Source organism: Syngnathoides biaculeatus, chromosome 23 (genome assembly GCF_019802595.1).
Source record: "Syngnathoides biaculeatus isolate LvHL_M chromosome 23, ASM1980259v1, whole genome shotgun sequence".
Taxonomy (NCBI): domain Eukaryota; kingdom Metazoa; phylum Chordata; class Actinopteri; order Syngnathiformes; family Syngnathidae; genus Syngnathoides; species Syngnathoides biaculeatus.
This window is the reverse complement of record NC_084662.1, coordinates 11,504,140-11,531,328: the sequence shown is the minus strand read 5'-3', so window position 1 is coordinate 11,531,328 and position 27,189 is coordinate 11,504,140. Positions and strand designations below refer to the sequence as shown.

Sequence of the window (27,189 nt, the reverse complement as noted above, 5' to 3'; positions counted from 1 at the left end):
GTTTTTTTTTCAAATTTATTCTGAGCTTTTTGAAACTCTAAGATGCGACAAGATGCCACCAAAGCAATGTTTGCATAGGAATTGGTGGCAATGAAGTCTGTTAAGGTGATAAGTCCTGGATGAGAAACAATCTTTTCAGGGGAGGACCGAAATTTCGCCTGTGTTCTTCGTGGAAGTTCCACAGAGTTCTTGCTGTTCATTCATTCTTTTATCCATCCATCCATCCAGCCATCCATTTTCTTTGCCGCTTATCCTCACAAGGGTCTGGGGAGTGCTGGAGCCTATCCCAGGTGACAACAGGCAGGAGGCAGGGGACACCCTGAACTGGTTGCCAGCCAATCGCCGGGCACATCGAGACAGACAGTCGCACTCACAATCACACCTTGGGGCAATTTTGGAGTGTCCAATTAATGTCGCGTGTTTTTGGGATGTGGGAGGAAACCAGAGTAAAAACCCACGTAGGCACGGGGGGAGAACACGCAAACTCCACACAGGCGGGGCCGGGATCGAACCCGGGTCCTCGGAACTGTGAGGCCAATGCCGCCTCTCAGTCTTTTATATGAATGGTTCTATATTCTGAAAACAGTGCTACATGTAACAAAAAAATGTTTTGTGGGGGGGGGTTTAAGAGATTTGTGGGGTTTCAATTGATTTCAATGGAAAATTGAGATTGAATACGCTAAATTGGATTAATTATACCTGGGACTGAAGGTACCAACATATGAGCTTCAACCTTCAAACTTGATCTTCGTAGATCCCCCTCATGCCCGTCTAATACCTCGCGAGACCACCCGGTGTGCCGTCAGTCTGTCGTGACCCCCCCACCCCAACCCCAACCCGTGTCATTGGACATCCCGACATCGCGCCGTTACGCCAGTCCTGACCGTCCCCGATGTCTCCTTTTGTCCTCGGCAGGCCATCATGGAGGAGATCGCGGGCTTCGAGGACGGCCTGGCAGCCTTGAAACAGCTCGGCGAGCACCTGGTGCGTGGCTGCGACGAGCGCGTGCAGGGTCGGCTGAGGCAGCAGGTCCACGCGCACCAGCAAGGCACCAGAGACAGCTACTCCGCCATCTGCAGCACGGCGCAGAGGGTCCGTAAGACGGGAGCATTCATTCCGCAACAGCTGATAACAGTACAGCAGGGGTGTCAAACTCATTTTTCTCGTGGGCCACATTACTGTTCTGGTTTCCCTCAGAGGGCCGTTACGACTGTGAAACAAAAATATTTAGTCAACAATTACATCATCAATTTATGAACTAGTTTTGGAATCAGAAATCAAGGGTAATGTGTTTTTCAAATACTCACGTTTGGTAACACAAAAATGCTTGTAATATCTCTATCATTTATGATATATGACAATTTTACATTTTGGTACAGATTTTTACAAGAATCACGGAAATTGACACTCTAGATTTGGCTTCGCGGGCCACATAAAATCCTATGGCGTGCCAGATTTGGCACCCGGGCCTCGAGTTTGACACCAGTGCAGTACAGTAATAATAATTAGAGCTCTATTGTGTTTACATTTTTCTAAACACGGCTTGCAGCTAATTTCTTCCAATTGTGTTTTTTCCTCCCTCATTTTAATATTTGGGTCGTAATTGTCAAGCATATTTTTGTCCCTTAACATGACTTTGTATATAATCAAATCTGAACACATGCAGATCCCAGTTAGAAAAGGGTGTGCGCACTTGTGCAGCCACATTATTTGTCGAAAAGATTTGATGAAATTATTAGGTGTTCCAGGCGTAAGCCGCATTAATGGTGGGAAAAGTTTTTCAATGGTTTATCTTCGTCGGATTGTTTCGGACAGGGGTGTGAAGACTTTTTCATACCCGCTCAACATGCACAGTCACACTTCGCCAACATATTGGCGTCATTCAGCGGAGCCTCTGAGACGAGCACTTCCCCGACGTGACACTCAGGGGTCTCCCGACGACGCCCCTTCACGTCGACGGCCGGCGGCAGCCGCGCTCAAGACGAGACCCTCGCGCCGACGGCACCAACTCAATCTGGCCGTATTAATCTCCGTCTATCCCCTGTCAACTCCACGGTTTTCGCGGCTGCGCCAAACGAGCCAAGCCTGTAATCCAGCGCCACTCTGCCATTTTGGCAACATCCACACTGTCATCATTATTGACCTCCCCAGGTGCCATCAGCACCATTTTTTTTTTTTCAGCGCCAATCTGGCATTGTGTGATCCAGCCGCACTGCTGGCTTCTCCTCAATTTGTCCCCCCCGCCACCCTCAAACCAACTCATCTGCCAACTGCGTTCGTGACGTAAACTCTAATATCCTGCCTGTGAATTTCCAACATGCCAGCTTTGGAGCGTTTGCCAAAAAAACTCCAGGAACTGTGCCAATAAGCCCCCTTTCCCCCTTTCTTTCTTTTTTTTTTCCTTCTTCTTTGGGGCTCCCGTATTAACGTTGTCAATCAGACGTGGTTGTTTGGAGGATTTAGACGCTTCCACATTCAACACCTGTCAAATACGATGCTGCGCAACGTCCTTTTTTTTATGATTCCATCATTTAAAAGGCAAATTTTGCAATATTAAAACGCCTTGTCTCACTTCACAAATCCCTCCCATTTACATGCCCGGGACAAAACCTGCAGTGTAAAGAAGCTGTCACTAGCCGAGGTTGTTTGGTTCATAGCAACGCTTGTTCGTAACAGTGTTATTCACAATAAATGTGAGCAGTTTTTATTTTTTGGAATGTACAATCATTTAAAAATCAGAAAGAAACTGACATGTGTGTTTGGTTTTAATACCTCGCGGTATGGTTTCTAGGTATATCAGAGTCTGGACCTCGAGCTACAGAGACACCTAAGTCTCCGAGACACGTTGGAGCAGTGCAAGACTTGGCTGACGTCGGCCTCTCGGGAGCCAGAACCCCCTGCGCTGACTCCTCTCAGCCTGGAGGAGGCGCTGCAGCGGGTCAGGATCACATTTCGTAATTGACGAATCCGTGAATTAGTGAAGTATTTCAAGGAAGTTGTCACTGTTGTGTGATCATTTTTTTTTTTTATTTTACCAGGTGAAGCAGGAACGGACACTTCAGGAGCAGGCCAATACTTACCTTCAGCTCGTGTGCGCCTCCTGTGACCTCTCACTTCCTCAAGTGCAGGATGTGGCTACCGCTGTTCAGCAGGTCAAACTCCAGGTGAGTGGCACAAAACATTTGTAGAGTGAAAGCCTTTACGTAATAACAATTATTGAGCCAAGGCCTTTTTTTGACAATCAGAAAAATATTACAGGAAGAAAAAAAAAATGTAAAAACAACTCATCTCAATTTGAAATCAGTGCCTTTTTAGTTGAATATGAAGCCATTTTTTTCTGTTGTATGAATTTGAACAATTGGAGCAAAGATGTGCATTATTTGTGGTAAATAAATTTCAACTTATTGTTGTGATGTGGGCTGGCTCACTTGCAAAAGACAGCCCCCCTAAGTACAAGGGCGAAAAATAACCTGTATAAAACGTCCATTCTTGATATTCTGGGAAAAAAAAGTATGTGACAGACATAATAAGACACCTGGCAACTGATTGAATATGTGAAAAAAAAAATGCATACGTTTTGCACGTAGATTGAGGAGCGGATGCTTCTCTGCGAGGAAGTCGCCGAGAGCTGGAGGAGTGTTGAGGAGCACAAGGCAGATCTGGAGGTGCGGCTGAGAGAGACGGAGCAGCAGTTTGAGAACCTCGTCAGGTGTCCTGCAGAACTCGAGCCCAGAATTGCACAGAATCAGCTGGACAAAGCACAGGTGTGCATAGTTTACCCACCAATATTTAACACTTTTTTTAATAACTAACCTGTGCCAGGAGGAAAGTATGTTTTTGTGTTTGTGTGTGAAATATTTATTAAGGTGAAAGCTTGTGTAAAAATCTCTGGACAGAGTATCGAGACTTGTGGGACGCTACCAGTTACCTATTATAACAGCAAGTAATTATGTAGAGTGTTATGTACTGTACGATGGAAAAATTGGGTGACCAATTATAGAGCCTGGTGGAACACCGGCAATATATAGCTGCAGGGGGTCCTCAGTTCTGTTCCTGTAGAGATTAATACCCTAATTTGTACATAAATCGGAACAGGCTAGAATCTAGTAGGCATGCTTAGAGTGTGTGTGTGTGTGTGTGTGTATATATATATATATATATATATATATATAATATATATATATATATATATATATATATATATATGTGTGTGTGTGTGTGTGTGTCAACAACATTATAACATGAAGTTTTGATAAATGTCACAATCCATCCATTTCAGGAGTTCCTACAGCAGGTGCGGGAGAGGCAGTCCGAGGCGAGCCGCTTGAAGGAGCTCATCGGTCAACTGACGGACGGACAGGACTGCGCAGCCCTGGAGGACGTGAGAAAGCTGCGCAGGATCTGGATGGAAATGGGCCAGCGCGCCGAGGAGCACGAGGCGGAGCGCGGCGAGGACATGCAGCGCAGCGGCGAGTACCAGGAAAGCGTGGCCGCCGTTGAGGAGCTTTTTCATCAAGTGTCCAGGGAGTGGGACTACCTAGCCAGGTACCAATTGTTGTTTTTGAGTGACTCGGTTTACTCGATTACCTTTTTTGAGATTTAAACTGTCGGCGGATGTTTTGCTTTGACTTGCGAGCGCAAACGTAAGCTCGTTTCTTGATCTAAGAGCTGCTTTCTGTGTGCGGGCAGGGCTGACACTGAAAGTACGAGGGAGCATCTAGAAGCTCTGAGGAAGTTGTCCAGCGATCTGGTGGAGCAGCGAGCAACACTGGAAGATCTCCGGGAACAGAAGCAAGCCGTCATGCCTCGAATAAGCCTGCTCGACAAGGAACTGGTCAAACAACAGGTACGATAGCGCCAATCAGATCCCATTTAAGAGTTGTGTCACATGTTCAGTTTTTGCAAAGATAATAATGTTTCTTTCAACTTTATAAGGTGGGTCACCTGGAGCAGCGCTGGGCCCAGCTCGAGTCCCTCATTCAGAAGAAGATCCAAGACTCTTCTCAAACACTGGAGGATCTGTCACGGGTGGAAACCCAGCTGAGGGACGCCCGCGAGTGGGTGGAAGAGCAAAGGCCCGGGCTCACCTCGGCCCTGAATACCAGCCCGCCGCCGGACCTGGCCCAGAGTTTCCTGTTCGACCACCTGAGCGTGTGCGTGGAGCTGGAGGCCCGGCAGCAGCTGCTCGCCCAAGCGGTGAGCGAGGCGCAGGCCGTGGCGTCCGAGCTGGGGCTGAGTGAGAGGAAAAGCCTGCAGCGGCTCGTCGAACAAGCCCAGACTGAAGTGGAGGCCTTGAAGGCTCGGGTGGCCCAAAGGAGGAAGTACCTCAGCAAGGTAATCAGACGGTGATCCTATCCCGTAGAACACCAAAAACATGCACTCTGAGAAACAAATTTTCTTTCCCCAGGCCTTCACGGAGAGGACTCAGTTCCTGCAGGGCCTCGGCCGAGCGCTCTCATGGGTACGACGGCAAGAGAGCAAGGCCACGATAGACGACCACATTGCGCTGCTCCCAGAAGACCTGGCGAAAGAGGTGGCTGCGTGTCGTGGCATCCACAGCAGGCTTCGGGCCTACCAGAGAGAGCTGGCGTCGCTCTGGGTTCAAGGTCGGGAACTGGAGAGGGACGCCACAGACAAAGAGCGAGCAGAAACCCTGGCAAAACTCCAGAAACTGCAGGCGGTCTACGAGACGGCCTTCCAGAGAACCGGCCAGCGGATCACAATCTTGGAAAAAGCCTTGACGTCCAGGAAGTACTTCCAGGTTGACCTGAACAAGACTTGTCACTGGCTCAGAGAAGCGGAGGCTATCACCTTCCCTGAAATCAACCTGACCGGCGTTGAGGACGGCTCAGAACTGCAAGAGCATCTGTCGATGTTTCAAAAGGTCCTGGAACAAGCCTCGGAGAACGAGAACCTCCTGCTGATCGTGCAGAGGATAGGCCAGGAGATCCTTCCCACCCTCAACGAGATCGACCACTGCTACCTGGACGAGCGGCTCAACGCCCTCCCCCAGCAGTACAACGGCATCCTGGCGCTCGCCAAAGACAAAAAAGACAGGGTCCAGCAAGTGATCCTCGACAGGAAGGAGTTCAGCACTTTTTTTGGGGTGACTCAAAGCTCAGTGGAGAGACTCCAGGAGCAGTTTGACAATCTGGAGAAGAAGACTATCGGCGCAAGTGAAGCGGAGCTGGTTTGCTTTATGGATGACTATCGCAAAATCGACGAAAGCTTAGCAGTGATCGGCAGTGCAGTAAGAGAAGTGCAGTGTAAAAATGAGGCCTTTCTCAGTTTGGGCCACGCTTACAGGGCAGAGGAGACACGACAGCTGGTCCATCTTCACACTACCTTGAAAAGGAAAACCAGTAAGACGCTTAAACAACTGGATGAAGCCTTGAGAACAATCGTGAAACAGAACACACTACTGAACAGCTTTGACCAGGAACTCAAGTCCGCCAAAGATGAGCTCGTCGCAGTCAAATCGGACAAAGAAAGAACTGTTATTGATAAAATTGCATCTCTTTATGCCTTACTTGGATGTTTAGATGGCGTTTCAACCCAGGCCAAAGAATGTAGCCGGCAAACCGACAATCTGGGCTTGAGGTTTGACCCCGACGCCTTGCAGAAAATGACAGCCAGGCAGGAATCAGCGCAGTGTTTGCGCTCGGATGTGGAACTCTGCATCGAAGAAAGCCGAACGGACGTCGCACAATGCGAAGACTTCACGAGGGAGCTGGAGAAGGTGTCAGAATGGCTGACAACGGTGAAAGACGCTCTGAGGGAACCGCTGACAGAAACCAAAGTTGAGAAGGTGCAGGAGAACATGCGGAAAGCCGGGATCTTGGAAGAGGAAGTGGAGAGCAGATTGAGGATAGCGGACGCATTGTTTAGTCGAGAGGAACAAGGATTTCGGAGTAGGAAGGAAAGTGTTCCGGTCCATGTAGAGGAGAAAATGAAGGATCTGAGGACACGAGGAGTGCAAGTCCAAAAGGAAATTAGACACAAACAGGTAAGTCGAGAACAATTAATTCGATTTCCATTGCAATAATCTCAAACAAACGTTATCACAAAGCACTTTGCAAACGGCAAGCGTGCTCCTTGTACATTCCGATTCCAAGTCAACCACCGATCTTCTGCATAACGTAGGTGACTCTGGCCCGAGTTCTCAATCTGGTCCAGAAGCATCACTCGTCACTTCAGAACATGCAGCGATGTCTGGATTGTGCCGCCGATTTCCTACAACATAAAAGCGTAGGCGTGGAACTCCAGCACCACGCAGACTGCCTGCGGAACCTGGAAGAAATCGACGTCCAGGACAAGAACCTGTCAGCTCTCTTAGAGGAGATGATGACTTCTGAGCCTCCTGCGGAGGCTCATGTGATGAGCGGACTCAGAGAAGAGCTTCAAGCCTGCCAACTGCGGGGGACTGAAATCAGACAACAAATGGAGGCCTGCAGAGAAGTTCATGAAAGGTGTTGATCTCTCCATCCACTCATCCATTTTCTCTAGCAACCTGGAACTACAATAATGTGTTTGTTGTGTATGACAGAACAATTAAATGCTCTTCCTTTAGATAACAAATGGTACAATTTCCCTGCGTATCCACCCGTTGCCCTTCATACAGAAATTTAGATATGGTCGTTTATGTTTTTTTAGATGTGCCTCACTCTGGGCTTCCTTCCAACACGAGAGAGCGAGGCTAGTCGAACAGATGAACGACACGCAGAGCAAGATGGCCGCTTTCGCCACGGCGAAAGCTGACAGTCTCCGGCAGGCGGAAGATAAGTGTGACAAATACAAGGTGGGAGACACACATTCACGATATTAAGCGTCGCCGCTCGCACTTTTAAAGCAACCCACTTAGCAGCCGTCGTTTCCCCGCCGCAGTCTCTGGTGACTCAAAGCGGCCAGCTGGAGTTCGCCGTCGACGCTCTGAAGGAGAAGGCGGCCGAGTTAGAGCGGCTCCTCGCCGAGTCGGGCTCGGCCGTCGCCAATCGCGGGGTCTCGGCTCTACGCCAGCGCTGGAGCAGGCTCGGTGGCGTGGCGAGATCCCAGGAGAGGGCGCTGGAGGACACAACGCGGGAATGGAGAAACCTATCGGAGAAGGTAAGATAGGATTTACTGTAGCTGGACCAAGACTCAAGACCGGTGTAATACAGAAATGCTCTCAACTCCTCAGTACGGCAGTAATATCAGTCGTTCTGAACAGAGGATAAAGAATATATGCCCGAGTATTGTTTTAGTACCTGTCTACATGTGCTGCGCCAATGGTTATAGGCTGATACAAATACATGATCAAGACTAAAACTGTGACACTGATGCTATTCGTTAGGCTGTATGTCATTTCCCATTATGTGTTAGCATTAAGCACGTGGACTTTAATGAAAAGTTATATTGTTGTTTTCAATTCCTTTTGTTTTCTGGGGTGTTTGTAAACCTAAAACTAGGGAGTCGTAGTAAACAGCTTGATAAAATGGTTGTTTGCCATCTGCCATACTGCTGCTTGTTGCGAAGTGAGTTGAGGTCACTGCCAACATACAGCGCTCGTCACTCAGGTTTTCGTTCATAAGTCAAAACAAATTATTGGCACAATGTACCCTGAAAAACATGCAATTCAGGCTTCCCGTCTCAAGGCACCACCATATGCCCCTCTTCAAGCCTTGCGTTTCACAAATGGGAATATACATCATATCACAAGTATTTTGTTGGTACGGTACACTGTAATCCCTTGTTCAATGACAAAACATTTAATCTGTAAACCATCGTAGAAACCCGTGTCCCACTTTGAAAGCTGGCAGTCGACAAGCACTTGCTAAACTTGCGCCTCTTCCTACTGATTTGGGTCAAACAACTCCAAAACCAGTGATGTAACTCCAGGCTCTGGGCCAGTTGTTTTCCCCCGGCGGGCCACAACTCACATCGTGCAGCCTCTCTTTGCTATTTCCAGCACGAACACGTCAGCCGTCAAGAATTCCCACAAAGCGCTACGCCTAAAAGGGAAATGAGGTCACAATGAGGGGACGGCTACTTCCTGACATGTGGCACTTTCCTGTTGTACCTTGATTTTCTATTGCTGCTTTGTTTTAATTGTCATGATGTCATTCCGTGCACTGGAGTCCAGTCGCCTCCTGTCTGACTTTCATATCGAAAAATGTAACACGTGGGCTTAGTTAGTAATGAAATAAATGTCAAATACTACAACTTATTTGCACATGTGAAAGCTGCTACTCAAGACTGACATTAAAAAAAAAAGCAATGATAAAAGTTATCTTTTAAATAACTATTAAAAGGGGGGAGGGATTCCAAATTTATCTGACCCTATATATGAAAAAGTAATTGGCAGCTAAATGTCATAACAGATTCTGCCACTCCTGCCGGAATTTACCTGAAATCGACCAGAATTGTTTTCACAGTGATATTGGAAGGTTTTTGAGCTTGAACTACTCATATAAAGTCATACTATTGCATATAAATTACTTTTTCACGTAAATGCAGATTACATTTTTTTCCCTTAAGATTAAAATTGACTTGTTGATCTGTTAATTTGGAAGGGGGGGGGAAATACGTTCACTATATTCGCATGATGCAGTGCTCTTAATTCGCATAATTCTGACAGTCTGGGCATTACATGGACTTTACATGATATTGGCCATTAATGGGTTCTAACCGGTCCCCAGATGGATAAGGCGCGGTCCGTCTCAGCGGACCTCCACAGCCGCATCCCAGACAGCACTGTGGAGAAGGCGGCCACCGGGGCGGCCCTCCAGAGCCTCCTGGAGTACCACGACTCCTTCGTCCTAGAGGTGGCGAGGGAGCAGTCCATCCTGGCTCTGCTGGGCCGGTGCGCCCGCGGCCTCACCGGTGATGAGGAGGAGTTGCAGAGGAAGACTGAAAATGGCCACCAGGAAACGCAGTGCCAGGACGAGATCAAAAGTATGCAGGAGCAGTATGAAAGGTGGGTGGTGCCGCGTAAAGTAGTTATTATTGGTATCCGAGTGGTATACATTTTATTCGTGTATTTGTTTAGTCCAAGTCTGGCTCACACGTTTCTTACAAGGCCACAATGTTTGCAATTCGTTGCTTTAAATAGAGGGAAAGTAGCGTCATCTGTTGAACAAATATAAAATTGTAGTCAAATTTGAAGTCCCATCGTGATGGATTACATGAAATCAGACTGGATTAGTGATTAGCATCACTGGTATTTATATTTGGCATCAAAAAAATCAATTTGACTTTAAAAATGTTTTACCCGCTTTTGTCTTCTCAAGTGTCGTCTCCCAAGTTCAGGCCAGCCGAACGCAGGTGCAACAGGAGTTGAGGGAGAGACAGGAGGTGGAAAGGGAGCTGGTCCTGGTCAAAGGTTGGATTCAAGACACTCAAGGCTTGCTCCTGAGCCCCACCGCCGACCTGGACACTCTGCTACAAGATTTAGAGGTGCTTATTAATACCGACGCATGCACGCATATCCACAGGGACCAAAGAATTTCACTCAAATTCCTGTATTGCCGCAGACGGCACACCGCGGGGTCGTCAGCAGGCGTCAGAGCGTCGAGCGCATGACGGAGTTGCAGCAGTCCAAGTACCACGACCTGCAGGCGGGTCTGCCGTCGGAGCTCGGCATGCAGCTGGCGGAGGTGACGCTGGCGCTGGGCTCCGCCGAAGATCAGGTGAAAACCCCTACGGGCAGCACTGAAATTCATTTCACACCAGTCTAAAAAAAACATAATGGTAAAACACAATGATGTACTAACAGTGTCAGCGTGCATCCGACGCTTGAATCTCACTGCTTTTAATACGAATCCACTCGCGTCGCAAATTCCCGTCGACATTCTTCTTCTTCCATTCTCACCCAAAGTTAATCCCGAGCGTCTCTGTGCCGTGCGCACCAGGTCCAGGCCAGAGAGCGGGAGGTGCAACAGACGCGGGACGTGAAAGAGGACTTCAGCTTCCGGCTGAAGGACATCGAGGCCAAGCTGAAGAACATCGCGTTGAGATTGGACGTCAAGGGCGGCAGTCTGGAGGAGGCCAAAGAGGAGAACGGGGTAATCAGCCGGACTGATTGAATAATTAGCCAGCAATTAACCCCTGTTAAATTAGCTATGCATTCAGCAGATGCGACCTTAATGAGTGTCAGGAGGCTGAAATGCCACAAATTGGATTCTGCCCTCAACCACATATTCGAGGTTCACTCTTCACAAATTCATCCACCGTATTTCCTTTTTTTCCCCTCAAGCATGTGCAGTTTTTCCGCTCTTTCTAAAATGTCCAAAGATCCAACAAGATGCCGCCAAAGCCCTGTTCAGATAGGAAGTACTGGATGTTGAAGTGATACATCTCGACTGAAAGACGAGCTGCGTATGTCAGGCAGGAGCTAAGTTTAACCCGGGTTATTAGTGGAAGTGTCTTGAGCTCACACAAGGACCATCCCGGTGTATTTTGTTCGGAAACGTTGAATCGCGACAAGGCAGGGATTCGCTGCCGCCGTATTCCGGTTTCACCCAACAAATTCCGTTTCCCGCTCAGGTTCTCCGCGAGGACTGCGAGGGCTGCGCTCACGCCCTGGCAGAGCTGGCGGCGGCGCTGCAGGAGTTCGGCGAGCAGAACCCTCTGCTGTGCAAGCAGCTACGCGACGTCGTGGCCAAAATAGCCGAAGCGCAGCGTCACGCCGTGCAGCAGGTCCAGGACAGAAGCAACAGGCTTAAGAAGGTCGTTGGTCCATGCTTGATGCCGCCACACTGCAACAGCTTCTTTCCTCCGGCCATTATAAACCTTCATAAACACTTGACATAATTCCATACTAATATATTGCCATTTTGCAGATATCTCTAATGCCATTATTATTGTATTCATCACAATTCTATTCAATTTACTGCACTATGGCATTTTTTATATTGCTTCATAACTCTGTAGATTTCCTGACTTTATAATGTGTTATTGTCCATCCATCCATTTTCTTTTGCCGCTTATCCTCACAAGAATCGCAGGGAGTGCTGTAGCCTATCCCAGCTTTCAACGGGCAGGAGGCAGAGTACACCCTAAACTGGATGCCAGGCAATCGCAGGAAACTTAGAGACATTCGCACTCACAATCACACCTAGGGGTGATTTAGAGTGTCCAATTAATGTTGCATATTTTTGGAAGGCGGGAGAAAACCCACGCAGGCACAGGGAGAACATGCAAACTCCACACAGGCGGGGCCGGGATTGAACCCAGGTCCTCAGAGCTAGAACTGTGAGGCCAACACTTTACCAGCGGATCCACCGTGCCGCTGTTTTAGTGTCTTCTTAACCAAATGGTGAACCCCAGGGCATAGAGGCGAGCCCTGCTGAGAATACTGAAAATCTGCAAATAAATGAAAAAAGTGGTTTAAAATTGCACAAGGGTGCCACAAGATGGCACCATTTCCCACCTTTTGGCATTTACACACAAGCGTTGGGAATGCAGGCAACCTTTCTTGGCGAATTATCCTACACGGGTTATTAGTTGCTGCAGAAGAGGAACAAAACCACTTTCACTAATGGTGCATTCAAAGACTGCCACAAAACAGTCTTCAGTGAGTTCAACCAAACGGTCTGAGCACAAAAACACCAAACCAACTAGTCCTTTGGAATATTTGGAATTCACAAATGCTGAAATGCAAATATGCAGGGTTTCATTTGCAAGACCCAAAGCATGCAAATATGTTTGTGTGTTTTGATTTACACGGCTCGTGAAAAATTTGTCATATTCTGTTCTCCCTTGTGTTGTCTTTACAACTCCGAGCAGGCAGAGAAGCAGATGGCGGAATATCAAAGCATGAAGGAATTCGTTTTGTGTTGGACCGACAAAGCGGAGACTCTCCTGTCTGAGAACATCATTTGGAGTCCAATATCGCAACTGCAGGAGCAAATTCGAGCATACCAGGTGAGTCTCGACTACAACGTGAATAATTCAAACCTCGAATCTCTTCGCCAAAACAAACAAAAGACTTCATCTGTGTCAATACCATAACGAGAGACTAATGTGCAGCTAATTGGACTTACTCCCTTACTCTCATTTCCTGGCGAATGACAGCCTAAATAAAGTGTTCGGTGGCTTTAATTAGCACCATTTGACAGTCTCCTACCTTTCTCTCGTGTAATTTACTCTCTCGGGTCAATAGGCGTTGCTGAGGGAGTGTCGCGGTCTCCACGGCGACCTGGAGGCCCTGGCCGAGCGCGAGGCGCAGCTGGGGGACGTGCTGACGACCAAAGGGTGGAGCCAGCAGGTGAAGCACCTCAGCAGACGCACGGAGGAGCTGCGGCTGGCGGTTAAGACTCGTCTGGAGACTCTGCAGGATGCAATGAAGGTAAATAAGGCTCTTCAGAGGTCCTTAAAAACTCTATAGTGTGGGGGGTACACAAAACAATTTGCCAAAAAAAAAAAAAAAAATACTATGGAATCAAATTTTCGGGACACCAATAAATTGCTAAGTAAAAAGGTGTGAAATGTTGCAGCATGTGTAGAATGGCGTAAAGGACGGTAGTGCCATCTGGGGGACAAATATAACAAAATAATCTCAATTATTATCAATTAAAATCTTTGGGATTAATGCATTATTGAAAAGAATACATTACAATTAAAATGACGTTTTTGTGTCAGTCAGAACCTTTTTTTTTTCAGGGAAATTTATTAGCTTTCAGGCTAATTTAAGGTACTGTGCTGAAAATTCTAAGCATTTTTAAAGATGAATATTCTCTTGAAATCCATTCAACACAGGCTAAATGGATTGACAGTAAACCACTTGATGTAAAAAAAAATGTCACCAGGTCTCTTGTTTTTTGCCAAAATCACCACATTGCCTATCTGTGTAGTGGATTTGAATCAGGATAAGAGAGTTACATTTCAACAGAGCCACCAAGTGGGGGATTGTGGTACAACAGCTTGGTTGGTACTTTAGCATGATTGACTGCATTTGTTGCACCCTGCGGCAGTGAATCATGTTCCACAAATCTGACATCCGTAAAAGTGACTGTTTACATTTGCACGTGGCATGTTTGGGTTGTAGGGAGAGTGCAGACGTTGCACACACGCCGCATTTGAGTCACACTTACACATTTGTGAACAGACGGGAAAATATTCCATTGGTGCTCATCATTCAGTGTATACAGATTTTCAGTTGACCTAGTTTTCGGATTGAGAAACCTGACTGAGGAGGCAGGAGGATTTATGGGGACACCCCCCCCCCCCGCCTCTAAGTGTCAGAGGCGCATATTGGTAGCCTTCGCGAGTACTTCATACTTTGAAATAGGTATCAGTACTCACTCATCCCTGTTTAATATAAGTAGTTTAAAAAAAACGCTCAAGATAATCAGTAGGTTATCGTTCACATCACGGTCACTACATATGTGTGTCCTTCTCAGGACATGTTGCGTCTGGAGGCCGAGGTGAAGAGCCTCCACGCCGCTGTGGACCAAATCCAAGTCACGCTGGCCTCCCCGGACCTCAACAGGCTCAGTCTGAGAGAGCAGCTCTCACAGAGACAAGTAAGGACGAAACACCGTGACAAACGTGTCACGTAGCGTTTAAACATGCGACTGCTCTCCCTCAGCGTTTGTTGGCCGAGATGGAGGGCTTCAAGCGGCAGGTGGCGGCAGTGCGGCAGTGTCAGAGCGCCCTGCGGCTCCCGGAGGAGGCGGCGGCCGCTCTGGTCGTCTGTCGCACGGCTCAGAGCCTGCAGCAGGAAACTAGCCAGCTGCAGCACACCACCATCCAGCAGTGCAACATCCTGCAGGTGAAGGGCGCCCCCTGTCCATTTAGCATGTGTATTTTTAGTCCTGAAAAGAAAAAAAAACGTCATATCGGGCGTCAGATAACACAAATATCCACAGAATTGTCATCATGCGGTGTAGGATATTGGTTAACTCAACTAACCTAGCATCATTACAGTAAATATTTGTTCTAAATCCTATTCATTTTCATACATACATTTTCTTTGCCGCTTATCCTCACGAGGGTCGCGGGGAGTGCTGCAGCCAATCATCGAGACAAAACAGCCCCACTCACAATCACACCTAGGGGCAATTTTGATTGTCCAATTAATGTTGCATGTTTTTGGAATGTGGGAGGAAACCGGAGTGCCTGGAGAAAACCCACACATGCACGGGGAGAACATGCAAACTCTGAAACAGGCGGGGGCCAGGGTTTGCGCCCTGTTCCTCAGAACTGTGAGCCCAATGCCTTTACCAGCTGCTCCACCGTGCCGCCAAAAAATATCTATTAAGAATATTTCATGTATATTTGCAAGCATCCTTGGATCACTTGAAAAATGCTACATACATAAATCCAATCGTTTTTGTTTTTTTTGTTTTTTTCACTGTTGTCTCCAATGCTGTATTTTGTCTAGCAGCCCTTGTCAGGATTTCTTTTGAGCCCCTTCAATTTGGTGTTATCCTCCAAGCCCGCGGTTCTGGGCTGAATTGCCGCATTTTGGTGAAGATTTGGAGACTGTGGAGATTACAAACAGATGAATCAACAGCATTTTTGTTTCTATATCGCGTCTCCTCCAGGAGGCCGTGGTGCAGTACGAGCAGTATGAGCTGGAGGTGAAGAACCTGCAGAGGTTAATAGAAGAAGCCCATCGGATCATTCAGGACCGGCCCGTCTGCACCAGCAACATTCAGGAACTCCAGGCGCAGATACAACACCATGAGGTAAAACCGAGAACAGCGTGCAAAATCCATGATACTGGAAAGCAAGGTTGGGGTGTTTTCATATCAGAGCATACTCATACTGAGTGGTTCGTGCATATTTATTTATATTTAGGGGGCACTACGGAGTACGCTTTGAGTTGTGCTGTTGTGAACCACTAAAATAGAAAACATTTCCCATACTTGGAAACGTCTCTGAGCATGTTAAAGCCTCCAAAAGACAATTTATTCATCAGCAGCGCCCAGAACTCTGGCACTAATGATTAAATTCTGTATAATAATTACACAATAATAATAATCTCAGCTTCCATTGAGATGAAACTTTCATATTTTGTCTCTCAGTGTTATTATAATGGCGGCCTGCACGCATTTCGACTTTATCTGATGCTGCAGGCTCCAGCTCGTCGAGGCTGTCGTTTAGGCGCTTGAGTTCAATTGCGGTATCGGAGCCTAACTTTGCGCGCTCGGAAACGGATGCGGCAGTTTGATTCCGGGGAAGCAGAGAAACGGATCCGCTCCTTGGATGAGTGTGATCATATTTGATGTTATTTCCAGCCCTTTTTTCCTGGCTGGCTTGCTCGTGACCACACTCTTTCCACCGCTCCTGCGCGCTGATGTTTGCGGTCGGGCTCGCGTCTGCTGCTGGCTTACTTCGTCACGTGACCCGATTATATGTGCGTTGACCATCTGCGTCGCTCGGGGGTCGACGAGGAAGAGGAGGAATGGGGGGGGGGGGGGGTCGGCCGCCGTTAGGGCTCTCATACCACAGCTGAAACCTGACACCATCCTTGTCACTCCTCGCCTGCTGCCTTTTGTTAGAATGAATCCGGCCCGAGGATTGGCGGAGGAGGGAAGAGGCAGGCGGTGACATCACTTCCGTTTTTTTCCCTGTACTTTTGAAGCGTCTGAGGAATTTTGAATGCAATCTCTGTCTCTCTGTGTATCACTATCGGTGTCTCTCAACCAAACATCCTTCCTGTTGGCCCGACCGCGACTCTGAGTCATCTGCCCGTTCTCTGCTCCGATTGGCTCAGTGACACAGGCGAGAGAGCGAGGCAGAGCCTTTCTCTGTGTACGAACGCTCGGAAAAGAAAAAAAGAAACGAGCTTGGGAAGGGAGGAGTAGAAATGCTCCGTTGGCTCCTCGCAGACCGGCGTCTGATTCAGCATGCCAGCGTAGGCTTGCTAAGCAGGAACTAGCGATCCGCCCTCTCCTGACCGGCGGGGCGGGCGGCTTCTCTGTCCCGATGGGTATGTTGTGACAGGAGCTGGCCCAGAAGATCCGCGGCTACCAGGAGCAGATCGCCTCGCTCCACTCCAAGTGCAAGATGCTGACGGTGAAGGCGAAGCACGCCACCATGCTGCTGACGGTCAGCGAGGCCGACGGCCTCTCGGACGAGCTGAGTGACGACGACGCGCCCGGCGACAAGCAGCTTCCTGCGCACCCTTCTGTCGTCATGGTGAGCGGCCGAGCCCCCGCACACATTTTGGCTGCGTGCGTGTACGATGGCACCATGTTACCACAAACCTTCCGTTCAAAAAAAGCTCAGTCCGAGACAACAATCTTACCACCGTGCTCGTTAAACCAAACGTGAACCTTAAATAATGTCCTCGCTACTATTTGTGCTTGTGTGAGTCTCATTCGCTGTTTTGAAAACGGTCGTCAAAACAACAAAAGGCAGTCACGGCCGAACTTCATTCAAAGTCCGACCTAAACTTTCTCCTCAAGAACTTTATATCTGTCGTATCCATTGTGAAACCCTGCAAGAAATATTCCCTCCCAGTGGAATGAGCTTTTGAAAGAAAATGTTTTCTTTTTTTTTTTCACAAAGCAAAGAATCGTCTAACTTAAATGTTTTGAGAAGAATTTCCTTTTTTTTCTCTCCCTATTGACAATGGGACAGGCATATTTATGAATCTTTAAAAAAAAAAAAAAGTAATTATTTTTTTTCTGTTTTTAAAAGCTTTTTAAAAAATAATATAACCAAATGTGTTTTACATAAAATGCTTAGCACAATTGCATCCAAATATATTTATATTACTAACACAGACGTTAACAAAAATAAAAAGTAAATAGCACATTTTTGTTTTTCCTATTTTGACTAAATGTAAAATGTATTTATATATCATTGTATTTATTAGTGTACAGAAATTTGAGCTCCACTTTGAGTTGAGATGTTCTTGCTTTCTGTGTGTGTGTGTGTGTGTGTGTGTGTCTGTGTGTGTACACTTTTTGTTTTGGGCTTCATTCGCCTGCTGTGTTTGCATTTCACATAGTGCCGTACGCTGGTCACATTCCGTGGCCTTGTCACTGTTGTCTGCGTTGCGGTGTGCCAGGAAACAGGTTATCGCAGCGTGTTTTTCCTTTTTTTTTTTTTTTTTTTTTGCATGCATGCATGCAAGCGGCACGCTCGTCTAGTCTTCTAGTCTACTTTGTTTAACCCAGTGACTCCGCGGCCGAGGGCGAACATTGCATGCCGATGTCCTCCGTTGCGCCGCGGTTGCGTCATAAAACCCGGGAAAGCGTCCCGCGTGTTTGAACAAGGCCCCCGGGTTGAGTTTGGCCAAGTTGTGAACCGCCAAAAAAAGCGGCGTAGTTCGGCCTCGGCTTCCGTTTCAGCTCTTCCCTCGCTGCTCGTGCCTGCTTGCAGACAGGCAGGGTGGAAGGCAACTGGCCCTGCTTCCAGGACTGCTGATGCCACTCATACGCTCTCTAGACCAGTGATTCCCAACCTTTATCATCCATTTGAAAAATCTCACGGCACCCAAAGATACATTATTTAAATCATATTTTGCCCATCCGTCCCTATTCCGAGCCGCTTATCCTCACAAGGGTGGTGCTGGCGCCAGCCAATCGCAGGGCGCTGATGGTCGCACTCACAATCACACCGAGGGGCAATTTCGAGTCTTCAATGAATGCATGTTTTGACTGCCGTCTTTCTTTTTTTCTGCCTGATGCCACGTCAATGAACACGCTGGCATCGTCTTTGGGATCTGTAATAACTAATAACTACACGATAGACAAAGCAAATTGTCAAATGAGGATGGACGCTATGGAATGAGAACCACCACGAGCGCCGCGGTGATGTGCGTGTCTCGGTTGCAACCGCCAGAATGGATTGTGCGATTGTTGCTCGTGCGAATGATGTATGAAACAAGGTGCTTGCTTACAACCTGCTCAACCTGCACTCCCACTTTGGTTTTAAAGTCTATTCTCGCCTTCCCTATTCTTTTTCTGTTGTCTCACGCTCTTGATTCCCCCCCCCCCCCCACACACAACCCGCTTCTCCTCCCGCTGCTTCTTGTGGTGTGGTCAGATGACAGCAGGCCGCTGCCACACTCTCCTTTCCCCTGTGACCGAGGAGTCAGGGGAGGAGGGCACCAACAGCGAGGTCTCCTCTCCCCCTGCCTGCCGCTCCCCCTCCCCTGGGGCTAACGCTGACGCTCCCTTTAATCAGGTACTGCCAACCCGAGCCCCCCCCCCCCCCCCCCCCCCCCCCCCCCCCCGCTCGCTCCTCCTTTTCGGTAACCTTCTGAGCCCCACTTGGCCTCCTGGCTCTTCACATCATCACCCTGCCGCTGTATTTATTTACGCCAATTTACCATGAGAAATTCAACATTTGAACCCTTGAAAGAAATATTGAAAATTAATTTTTTTAATATTTATTTTAATTTAAATTTTAAATTTATATTTATTTGTTTTATATATTTTAAATATATTTGCATGATTTTAGTGCTACGTAGCATGGCATGTGAGCTCCATTTTGATTGCGGTTTTGTCCTATTTAGGGCTACAAAACATGGTTTGCAAAAAAAAAAAAAAAAAATTATAGTATACTTGTAGCAAAGTAATAAAAGTTAAACTAAAACAAATGGCTAGGAGTGCAATTTATTATTTTTGTGTAATAGATCAAGGGTAAATAAAATAGTATTGAAGTAACAAAGAAAAAGTGGATATCCTGCTAATCACATTGGATTACTCTTTGTACAAATTTTACATATTTCGCAAAGTTTGCATTAGGGTATATTTGTCCCCTAAAATGAATTCTTCATGAAAGTTCTCTATTTAGTCCTTTACAGGGAATTAGTATTAATACAAATCTTATTAGATGTCAATCTTCTCATTTTTTTCACAGGGTGAGAGTGATTTAAATTCTTAAAACAATTAAAATAAAATACATGAAGTCATCAAAGTAATTTCTCAATTAGTAGGATTTAATTAGAATTTTCACCTACAGATTTTTGTACATAGCCCTCTAATTCCTGCTCATAGTGTTTTAAAAAAGCAAGTTGCACACGTGTGCTTCTTCACTTTTGACTTTTAACATGTAGCGTATGAAATATGCAAGCGTATAGTTCTTACTTGTAAACTAATGATTGCGTATCGAAATAGCGTTCTTGGATTGGAAGCGCTTCCTTCCTTAGACGCCAGCTCTCCTCTCGCCCTTATCTTGTTCTTGCCATCGACAACATCGAGAGCAGTGAACTGCTTAAAAAAAGCGTTTTGTTTTGCTGCGCCATATTTTGCCCTCACTCTGTGTTTGATACCGATGCGGTAAGAATGTAAGCACAAAATAGCAGCGCATGGTTGTTGTCCCGCGTCACGAGTAGCCAACTTTCTCACGCTATCGTGAGCTGTGTTTTTGTTGCAAGCTTAGTGCGACCTTTAAACGCCGCTGGCAAGGTCAAACTCAGACGGGCTACGTTTTGAAAAGTAGAAAATAAATGAGCGCAAACCAGTCTTGTGAGACCTTGGTCAGGGGCACCTCGACTGATCACAACTCCGGTGGCGAAAGATCGGATTAACTCGTTACTTCTTATTAGAGATCTACACTTTAAATTAGGGGCAGGTGAAGAAGGTATATATGTTGCATTAATCTTTCCATTTTCCCACCTAAATTTCCTTAATTTGATTTTTATTTTTTTTATTTTTAATGAATTTGCCTCCCAAAATAATTTTACACTCCCCACATACATTTACCTTTGTCCTCGTGCAACAGGGTCGAACGGCTCTAAATCGAGCGCCGCTCCAGGAGCTTTACGACCCGTCTGTGGAGTCCAGCACCGCCAACCTGGATGACCTGCAGAGATCCTGGGAAACGCTCAAGAACGTGGTACGGTTGCGTTTGATTCGACCTGCTTTTTGAAACGGACCGCCACCCAGCATCATCTTCTTGCCGTGGCCCAGATAAGCGAGAAGCAGAAGAGTCTGTACGAAGCCCTGGAGCGACAGCAGCACTACCAGGAGTCCCTGCAGTCCATTTCCACCAAGATGGAGTCCATCGAGGCAGCGCTCGGCGAAGGCCCGGAGCCCGGCAAGACCCCCGAGAGCCAGATGGCGACGTATCAAGTGAGAGACAACCACTTGCTAAAGCTCGATTTTTTTTTTTTTTGTTTGTTTTTTTTTTTTTTTTTTTTTTTTGTTTTTTTGTGCGTCCTCAATGTCTCGCACGTTCCTCCTCCCGCCCAGGCTCTGATGGACGAGATCCTGATGCTGCAAGACGAGATCGGCGAGCTGCAGACGTGCTTCTCGGAGGAGCTGGCGGACGGAGACGGCAACGGCGAGCCCGCCGACCAGCTGGCTCTGCAGTCCACGCTCACTGTGCTGGGAGAAAGAATGGCCACCATCAGGATGAAGGCGTCTGGCAAACGCCAGCTTTTGGAGGTGAGAATACGAAATACAATCCGAAAGTCATAATGCATTTGTTAACGTCTTATAAATTTAAAATCAACTGCATGAACAAATATTCACTGTGTGACGGCACAGGATTTTCTTTCAACTTTTTTTTTTTTTTTTTTAAATCTCTGACAGGAGAAGCTCAGCGAGCAACTCGAGGAGCAGCGTCAAGAACAGGCGCTGCAGCGTTACCACAGCGAGGCCGAGGAGCTGGACCACTGGCTGCTCAGCACCCGCGCCACCCTCAGCTCGGCGCTCCACCTCCAGAACGACGACCTCGACATGGAGGAGCAGCTCATCGACTGCCAGGTGAGGCGAGCTGGAGATGACGCGCGACGGTCTCCGAAGTTGCCCAGATGGGGCCCTCTTTTGGATCATATTCCTTCTGTATGATATTTGGACTCAAATGTCTTGAGACGTCCCTCGTCGTAATTACAAATGTATTTTTAAAAGGGATTTAGAACAGAGGTGGGCATGGCACATCTGACTTTGAGTGAACATTAAAAGTGAATTCAAATTCTACCGTCATCATATATTTAGCTCATTGAATAATTGATTTATCCTAAATGATATGATAAACAATAGTAGTAGAATGTACTGCTTTGCGTTGTTATATTTATTTTTAATTATTAAATAATATATTATTTTTTATTATAATTCAACTACAAATGATGACAATTTTAAAATTAGAATGAGATCAGTTTATGATTTAAATAAGTGTGTAGTATTTTACACGGTTTAAAAAAAATACATACCACTTGTGTTAAACCAATGAATGGTCATCAGTTTAGTTTAAAAAAAAATCATAATCAACAGTCCTGTAATATCTGATGTATCCATTTAGCCTTTTTCCCCTCAAATTAAGTGTAATGTATGTTTTTCCTTTTTTTAAAAAAATAGGAATTTTAAATAACATAATAATTCTTAATAAATTATGTAATTTAACACAAGTCATTTTATTCAAATTAATTTGTACATATTTTTCACAAATATTTTTTTTTCAACATCTATGAATGCCCGAGCTGCCCTGTTTAAAAATAGAATGTGGCCCTTGAGCACAAAGGTGCCCACCCTTGTGCGACCCCCCCCCCCACCCTCCCCCTTCACTGGCTTTTGCACCGTTGTTTTCTTCCAGCTTTGTGGTTTATTTCATTATTGTGGTGCTCTAAAACACAATTTCCTTTCCTGTTGATCTAATGGTGTGATGAAAATGAGTTATGAATGGCAGAAACTATTGAATTTGTCTTTAAAAATTAGGTACATGAGTTCAAAATAATTTTATCACCATATGTGGTCACACAGCCACCTACCATTCCTTTACGGTCCCTGCTCTCCCTGTTTCTATGGTAACGTGTCATAACAAGAGCTAATGTTAGACCAGCTAATGTTAAGGCGACAACATTGGCCCACTAATACACGGTAATTGTCCTTTTCGCCGTAATAATGGAATGCGTGTTTTGTTTTAGTCTGCGGAGGTTAAATAAGCTGATTATAGATCATCTCGCATATGTCTCCTGTCCACCCCACCGTGTAGATCTTCATCCCCCTGGGGCTCAAACTTGGATAAAACCAGAAACAGAGATTACTGTTATTTATACAGACTAGCACGTGCAACGTTAACTACACTTTAATTAGACTTTAGCTTGACAACATAGTAAAGATCCACCTAAAATAGTATTGCATCTCGTTTTAGTGTGTGGTTGTTAATCTTCTAACCAGACAGCCTAAAAAAAACAAAACAAAAAAAAAACCAGTCTGTGGTTTTTGAGTAATTGGAACCACATTCCATTGTTTTATGTCACTCTGCTTGTTTCCAAGTTGTTGTTGTTGGTTTTTTTATGCAAAAGAAGCTTCCTGCCTCTGGTTTGTTTGGCAAAAAGAGAAGAAAAGACATTTTACAATTGGATTTGTATTTGAGGCTTTGCGGGGTAAGAGTGTGTTGCGTCTTCTCGCAGAGTGCCAGAAATCAAAGGAAAACCGTTGAATGGAGGCGCTTTGTGTTGTCCGGGAATGTTAGAATCACAGCCAAGGGCACTTGAAAACGATGCTCCAACACTAATCCTTCTCTTTTCTTTTCATGGCTTCATTTTGTTGAAACTTATCCTCACAGCATGGACATCAGGACAGAGCTTCTTTTTTGCTGATATTAATATTGTGCTGTAATTTTAAAGAATTAGAACCCAAAATGTTTTTTTTTTTTCCCCCCAAGCAAATCATCCCTTTCTTTTATCACGCAGAACATGCTGCTCGAGATCGAGCAGAAAGTGTCGTATCTGTCGGAGCTGTCGGTGCACAGCGAGAGCTTGCTCCTGGAGGGCCGGGCCGAGACCAAAGGCGAGGCCGAGCAGCTCACCCTCAAACTGCACTCCCTGAAGGACAGTCTGCTGGAGCTGCAGCAGATGCTGCAGGACAAGCAGGTGGACATACAGGTGAGGGCATGTTGTCTTTGCCCAGGAAATGGACACATCCTCGGTTCTTTTTCCATCCTTGTCCTCTGAGGGGTCGTGTCGAATGCTCGCATCAATAGCGGCATTGTGCTAACATAGCGAGCCACGGTTGCTGGTGAAAGTTTTCCTTTGTGAGACAACAAGCGCTTGTGTGCCTTTATAAAGGAGCCCTCAGACAAAGCTACGCTAAGTCATGCTAAAGCTAAAAATCTGAGATGCCTTCTCGTAATGATTTTTTTTTTTTTTTTTTCAGAAAAGAATAAATCAGCATGTAAAATAGCTTATTCATTCTCGTTATTAATTGTATCATTTACAATTACTTGAGCACATGAATTATTTTATAAAGTACCTTAATTTTTAAAATGAATGTAAAAATGATTTCTTGGATGATTTTCTTTGCAGTATATCCAATTTCCAATTATTTAGGGTGATAAAGTTGTTGTTTTTTAAATGGATTAATGCATTTTAAACAACGAATATCGGAGGAAAATAACCCGCATTAATGCAACAAATATTAAATGATTCTTTATACCGTAAATCCGGGCCTACAAAGCACACCAGGTTACAAGCCTTACCGAGTACATTTGTAAAGCAAATACCATTTGGTACATACATACGCCGCAGCTGTGTAAAAGCCGCAAGTGCCCACACAATCCACAGTGAAACATGAGATATTAACATCAACGCAGGGCTAGCACTAACGCTAACAGGACTTACTGGTAAATATAACTGAGACACACCAGTAACAGCAGCATCACACGAGCGCAGCGCTAACAGGGCCGGTAAAAGTCACTTCCTCGGCACATACCTTTCCCGTTCGAGTGTCCCCCTTGCGGCCGTTGGAAAAAATGCACAAATTAGCCGCATCACCGCATAAACCGCAGGATTGAAAGCGTGTGAAAAAAGTCGCGGCTTGTAGGCCGGAAATTACAGTAGTATAAATGCTCAGTCAGAGCAGCGTGAAGAATGGAACCCGTTTTACAACCATTTTTGTTTTGGATACAATAGACCAAATTACTACTTAGTATTTGCCTCGTTATAAATGCTAGACTTAATCTTCCTGACACTCCAGTTCTCTCCCCTCCCCCAGGGTTCATTGCATGAGCAGGACGACAGCGAGCCGGACTCGTCGCTTTCGCAGAGCCCAAACGTGCAGGATTGGCTCTCCCAGGCCCGTTCATCGCGCACGCAACAGCATCATGAAAACTTGCTGCGACAGAGGGTGAAGGGATGCTTCTCGTTCTCTTACATTACATACGTAACCACGGCTAGCTGGTGCAAATCTGTTGTGGGTTTTAATTTTTTTTTCCCTGGATAACGGGTGTAATTGATGCCCAGCCACAATGTTTATGTTTACCTGTATAATACACCACAACCTAAGATTTAAAAAAAAAAAAAAAAAAGCACATGGTGAAAAGTATGTTGCCTTCACAACCTGTGAAAATCAAAATTGTCAAGCAATAACAAGACTGCTATTGTTTACCATCAACAGAACAAAAACATATCGTATGGGACATCTGTAGCAGGCTAAATTTAGCTCCTCGCTAACATACAAAGATTTTGGATAGTCATGATGTATCACGTCACATACTCTTAAATCACTCCAAGGAGTCCTCGGGTGAAGACGGCCTCGCCCTAAGACGTTTCAACTTTACAATGCCTGTCCCCCGTCCGCCATTTTGTCCAGCCAATGCTTGTCCGTGTTTGTGCGCCGGGAGTATCTTCGCATTTTTCGCCCTCCTTTTGAGACATTATCGCCCCAAAGAAGAAAGTTATGTCTTTTTAGCAACGCTTCTGCAGCCAAAAGAAAATCCATCACCACGGAAGTGAAGGTCAAGATCATAAAAAGATTGGAGAAAGGAAAGACACCAACACCACCAAGGGTTCCGTCGGTCGACCGTGGTGACAATTATTAAAGACAAAGCTTGAATTTTAGCGCATGTGACGAAGGTTTCCGTTCCTATGTCGGATACAATGATCACAAAACGAGGTTTTTTTTGATACTTGTCAAGATGGAGAGGATTGAGGACCAGGTTCCGTCGCAATAGCTAAGCACAGCCTCCCCTTCTTCTTCTCCATTCACCTCTCAGCAGTCATGCTAAGTACACCATCTTGTTTATTTCAATGTATTTGTTTTTTTATACAAAGAATTTTGATGTAAATTATTACTTTAATGGCGGAATCCGACTTCAGTCGAAATTGGAGTTAAGTCGTTACTGTAGGAACGGATCATAGTCGTAGACCAAGGACTCCCTGTACAGTACTTTCCTATTAGCCAGAGCTTTGGATACAACTTTGAACCACAATAGCTGTACAATGATATAACAAATTCCAGAAGGGGTCTCAAGAGATATGTTGTGATCATCTAAACCCGTCCATGTCTAATTTTCTCATATTTGTAGGAGCTTCAGCAGCATGTAGCAGAGCAGAGGAGGCTGCTTAAGTCAGTAGCCAGCGTTGGAGAAGACTTACTCAGTCAACAGATCACAACAAACGGCGATAGGTACGTTCCCACTTTTTATTTTTAACCGGGAATCTTTATGATATGAATATGATTTTTTTTTTTCTCCTTGATTCTCCAGTGAGGTGCCTCTTCCTGTTGGGGTGTTGCTGGAGGCAGAGAGCTGGTCTCACGGGGACCACTTGAGACAACGTTGGGAGAACTTGAACAAAGACCAGAGCACTAAGCTGCAGCTCTCGCTCAACACGCTGGAACAGGACCAGTTCAGCCCGGTACGATCTCGTCGTGTGACATGAACATCCGTGCATTTAATCTTCACGAGTCCTCTTTTATGCACCCCGTGTGGGCAGATCATCCACCGGTCCCGTCTGACCAGTCCCAGCATGGTGTTCAGGGGCGAGTCTAGCAGCCAGGACTCTCGCTCTCCCACGGCTTTATTTGAAGCCTGCAGCCAAGCGCTAGAAAGAATCAGTGAAGAGGTAAAAGAATCACGTCAAAATCGCTTGTAACTGCCGTGTAAATACCATGTGCTCCTCTTGCAGGCAGAGAGCGGTGACAAAAAGACGCCGTTCTCCCCGGGCGGCGTGGAGCTCCAGCAGAATCTGTACGCCGCGGTGTCGGCCGCCTCCGCCTGGTTGGACGCCGCTGAGAACGAGATGCTCTCGGGCCCCGTGCTGCTGTCCGAAGACACTGAGACCCAGCTTACTCATCTGGAGGTGGGACAGAGGACAAATCGCTCACAGGGATGCTTGCAAATGTCTTCAAAATGCGTCAATGAGATGCTTTTACACATTTTTGAATCAGTTGCTTCGAATGAAATAATGAGTTGCCTACTAGCTATAAACCGGTCATGTTTTATGCAATAAAGAATACCCTGCAACCAAAATGTCATCTCTTATAAAGGCAAAAATATGGATAAATTCGACAATGCTGTCCTCGG

General features: G+C 46.1%; 1 protein-coding gene and 1 long non-coding RNA gene across 12 annotated transcripts in view; one reads left to right on the top strand and one right to left on the bottom strand.

The window, feature by feature from the left end:
* Positions 1-27,189, top strand: part of syne1a (spectrin repeat containing, nuclear envelope 1a) — a 139,952-nt gene that overhangs the window by 83,037 nt on the left and 29,726 nt on the right. For 9 of the 10 annotated variants that reach the window (XM_061811975.1, XM_061811982.1, XM_061811974.1 and 6 more), the window contains 33 exons: positions 916-1,092; positions 2,792-2,938; positions 3,039-3,164; positions 3,588-3,764; positions 4,280-4,545; positions 4,690-4,846; positions 4,936-5,334; positions 5,408-7,006; positions 7,144-7,469; positions 7,654-7,798; positions 7,885-8,103; positions 9,675-9,952; positions 10,266-10,431; positions 10,509-10,664; positions 10,887-11,039; positions 11,521-11,703; positions 12,763-12,900; positions 13,139-13,324; positions 14,379-14,501; positions 14,567-14,749; positions 15,525-15,668; positions 16,930-17,124; positions 18,982-19,122; positions 20,665-20,778; positions 20,853-21,014; positions 21,135-21,329; positions 21,477-21,650; positions 23,579-23,770; positions 24,879-25,010; positions 26,191-26,291; positions 26,371-26,521; positions 26,600-26,728; positions 26,792-26,965. In XM_061811975.1, coding sequence (XP_061667959.1) covers positions 916-1,092; positions 2,792-2,938; positions 3,039-3,164; positions 3,588-3,764; positions 4,280-4,545; positions 4,690-4,846; positions 4,936-5,334; positions 5,408-7,006; positions 7,144-7,469; positions 7,654-7,798; positions 7,885-8,103; positions 9,675-9,952; positions 10,266-10,431; positions 10,509-10,664; positions 10,887-11,039; positions 11,521-11,703; positions 12,763-12,900; positions 13,139-13,324; positions 14,379-14,501; positions 14,567-14,749; positions 15,525-15,668; positions 16,930-17,124; positions 18,982-19,122; positions 20,665-20,778; positions 20,853-21,014; positions 21,135-21,329; positions 21,477-21,650; positions 23,579-23,770; positions 24,879-25,010; positions 26,191-26,291; positions 26,371-26,521; positions 26,600-26,728; positions 26,792-26,965 — 7,308 coding nt within the window. The remainder of the gene's footprint in view (positions 1-915; positions 1,093-2,791; positions 2,939-3,038; positions 3,165-3,587; positions 3,765-4,279; positions 4,546-4,689; positions 4,847-4,935; positions 5,335-5,407; positions 7,007-7,143; positions 7,470-7,653; positions 7,799-7,884; positions 8,104-9,674; positions 9,953-10,265; positions 10,432-10,508; positions 10,665-10,886; positions 11,040-11,520; positions 11,704-12,762; positions 12,901-13,138; positions 13,325-14,378; positions 14,502-14,566; positions 14,750-15,524; positions 15,669-16,929; positions 17,125-18,981; positions 19,123-20,664; positions 20,779-20,852; positions 21,015-21,134; positions 21,330-21,476; positions 21,651-23,578; positions 23,771-24,878; positions 25,011-26,190; positions 26,292-26,370; positions 26,522-26,599; positions 26,729-26,791; positions 26,966-27,189) is intronic. The other variant, XM_061811978.1, reaches the window with a different exon arrangement.
* On the bottom strand, positions 8,503-13,231 carry LOC133496419 (uncharacterized). 2 transcript variants are annotated; one of them, XR_009793778.1, is made up of 7 exons: positions 13,103-13,231; positions 10,847-11,012; positions 10,518-10,708; positions 10,247-10,416; positions 9,665-9,885; positions 9,056-9,133; positions 8,503-8,987 (listed from the first exon to the last, which is right to left on the bottom strand). It is a non-coding gene; the product is annotated as an uncharacterized LOC133496419 (long non-coding RNA). The 2 variants fall into 2 exon arrangements; XR_009793779.1 differs by lacking the exon at positions 13,103-13,231 and adding an exon at positions 13,020-13,092.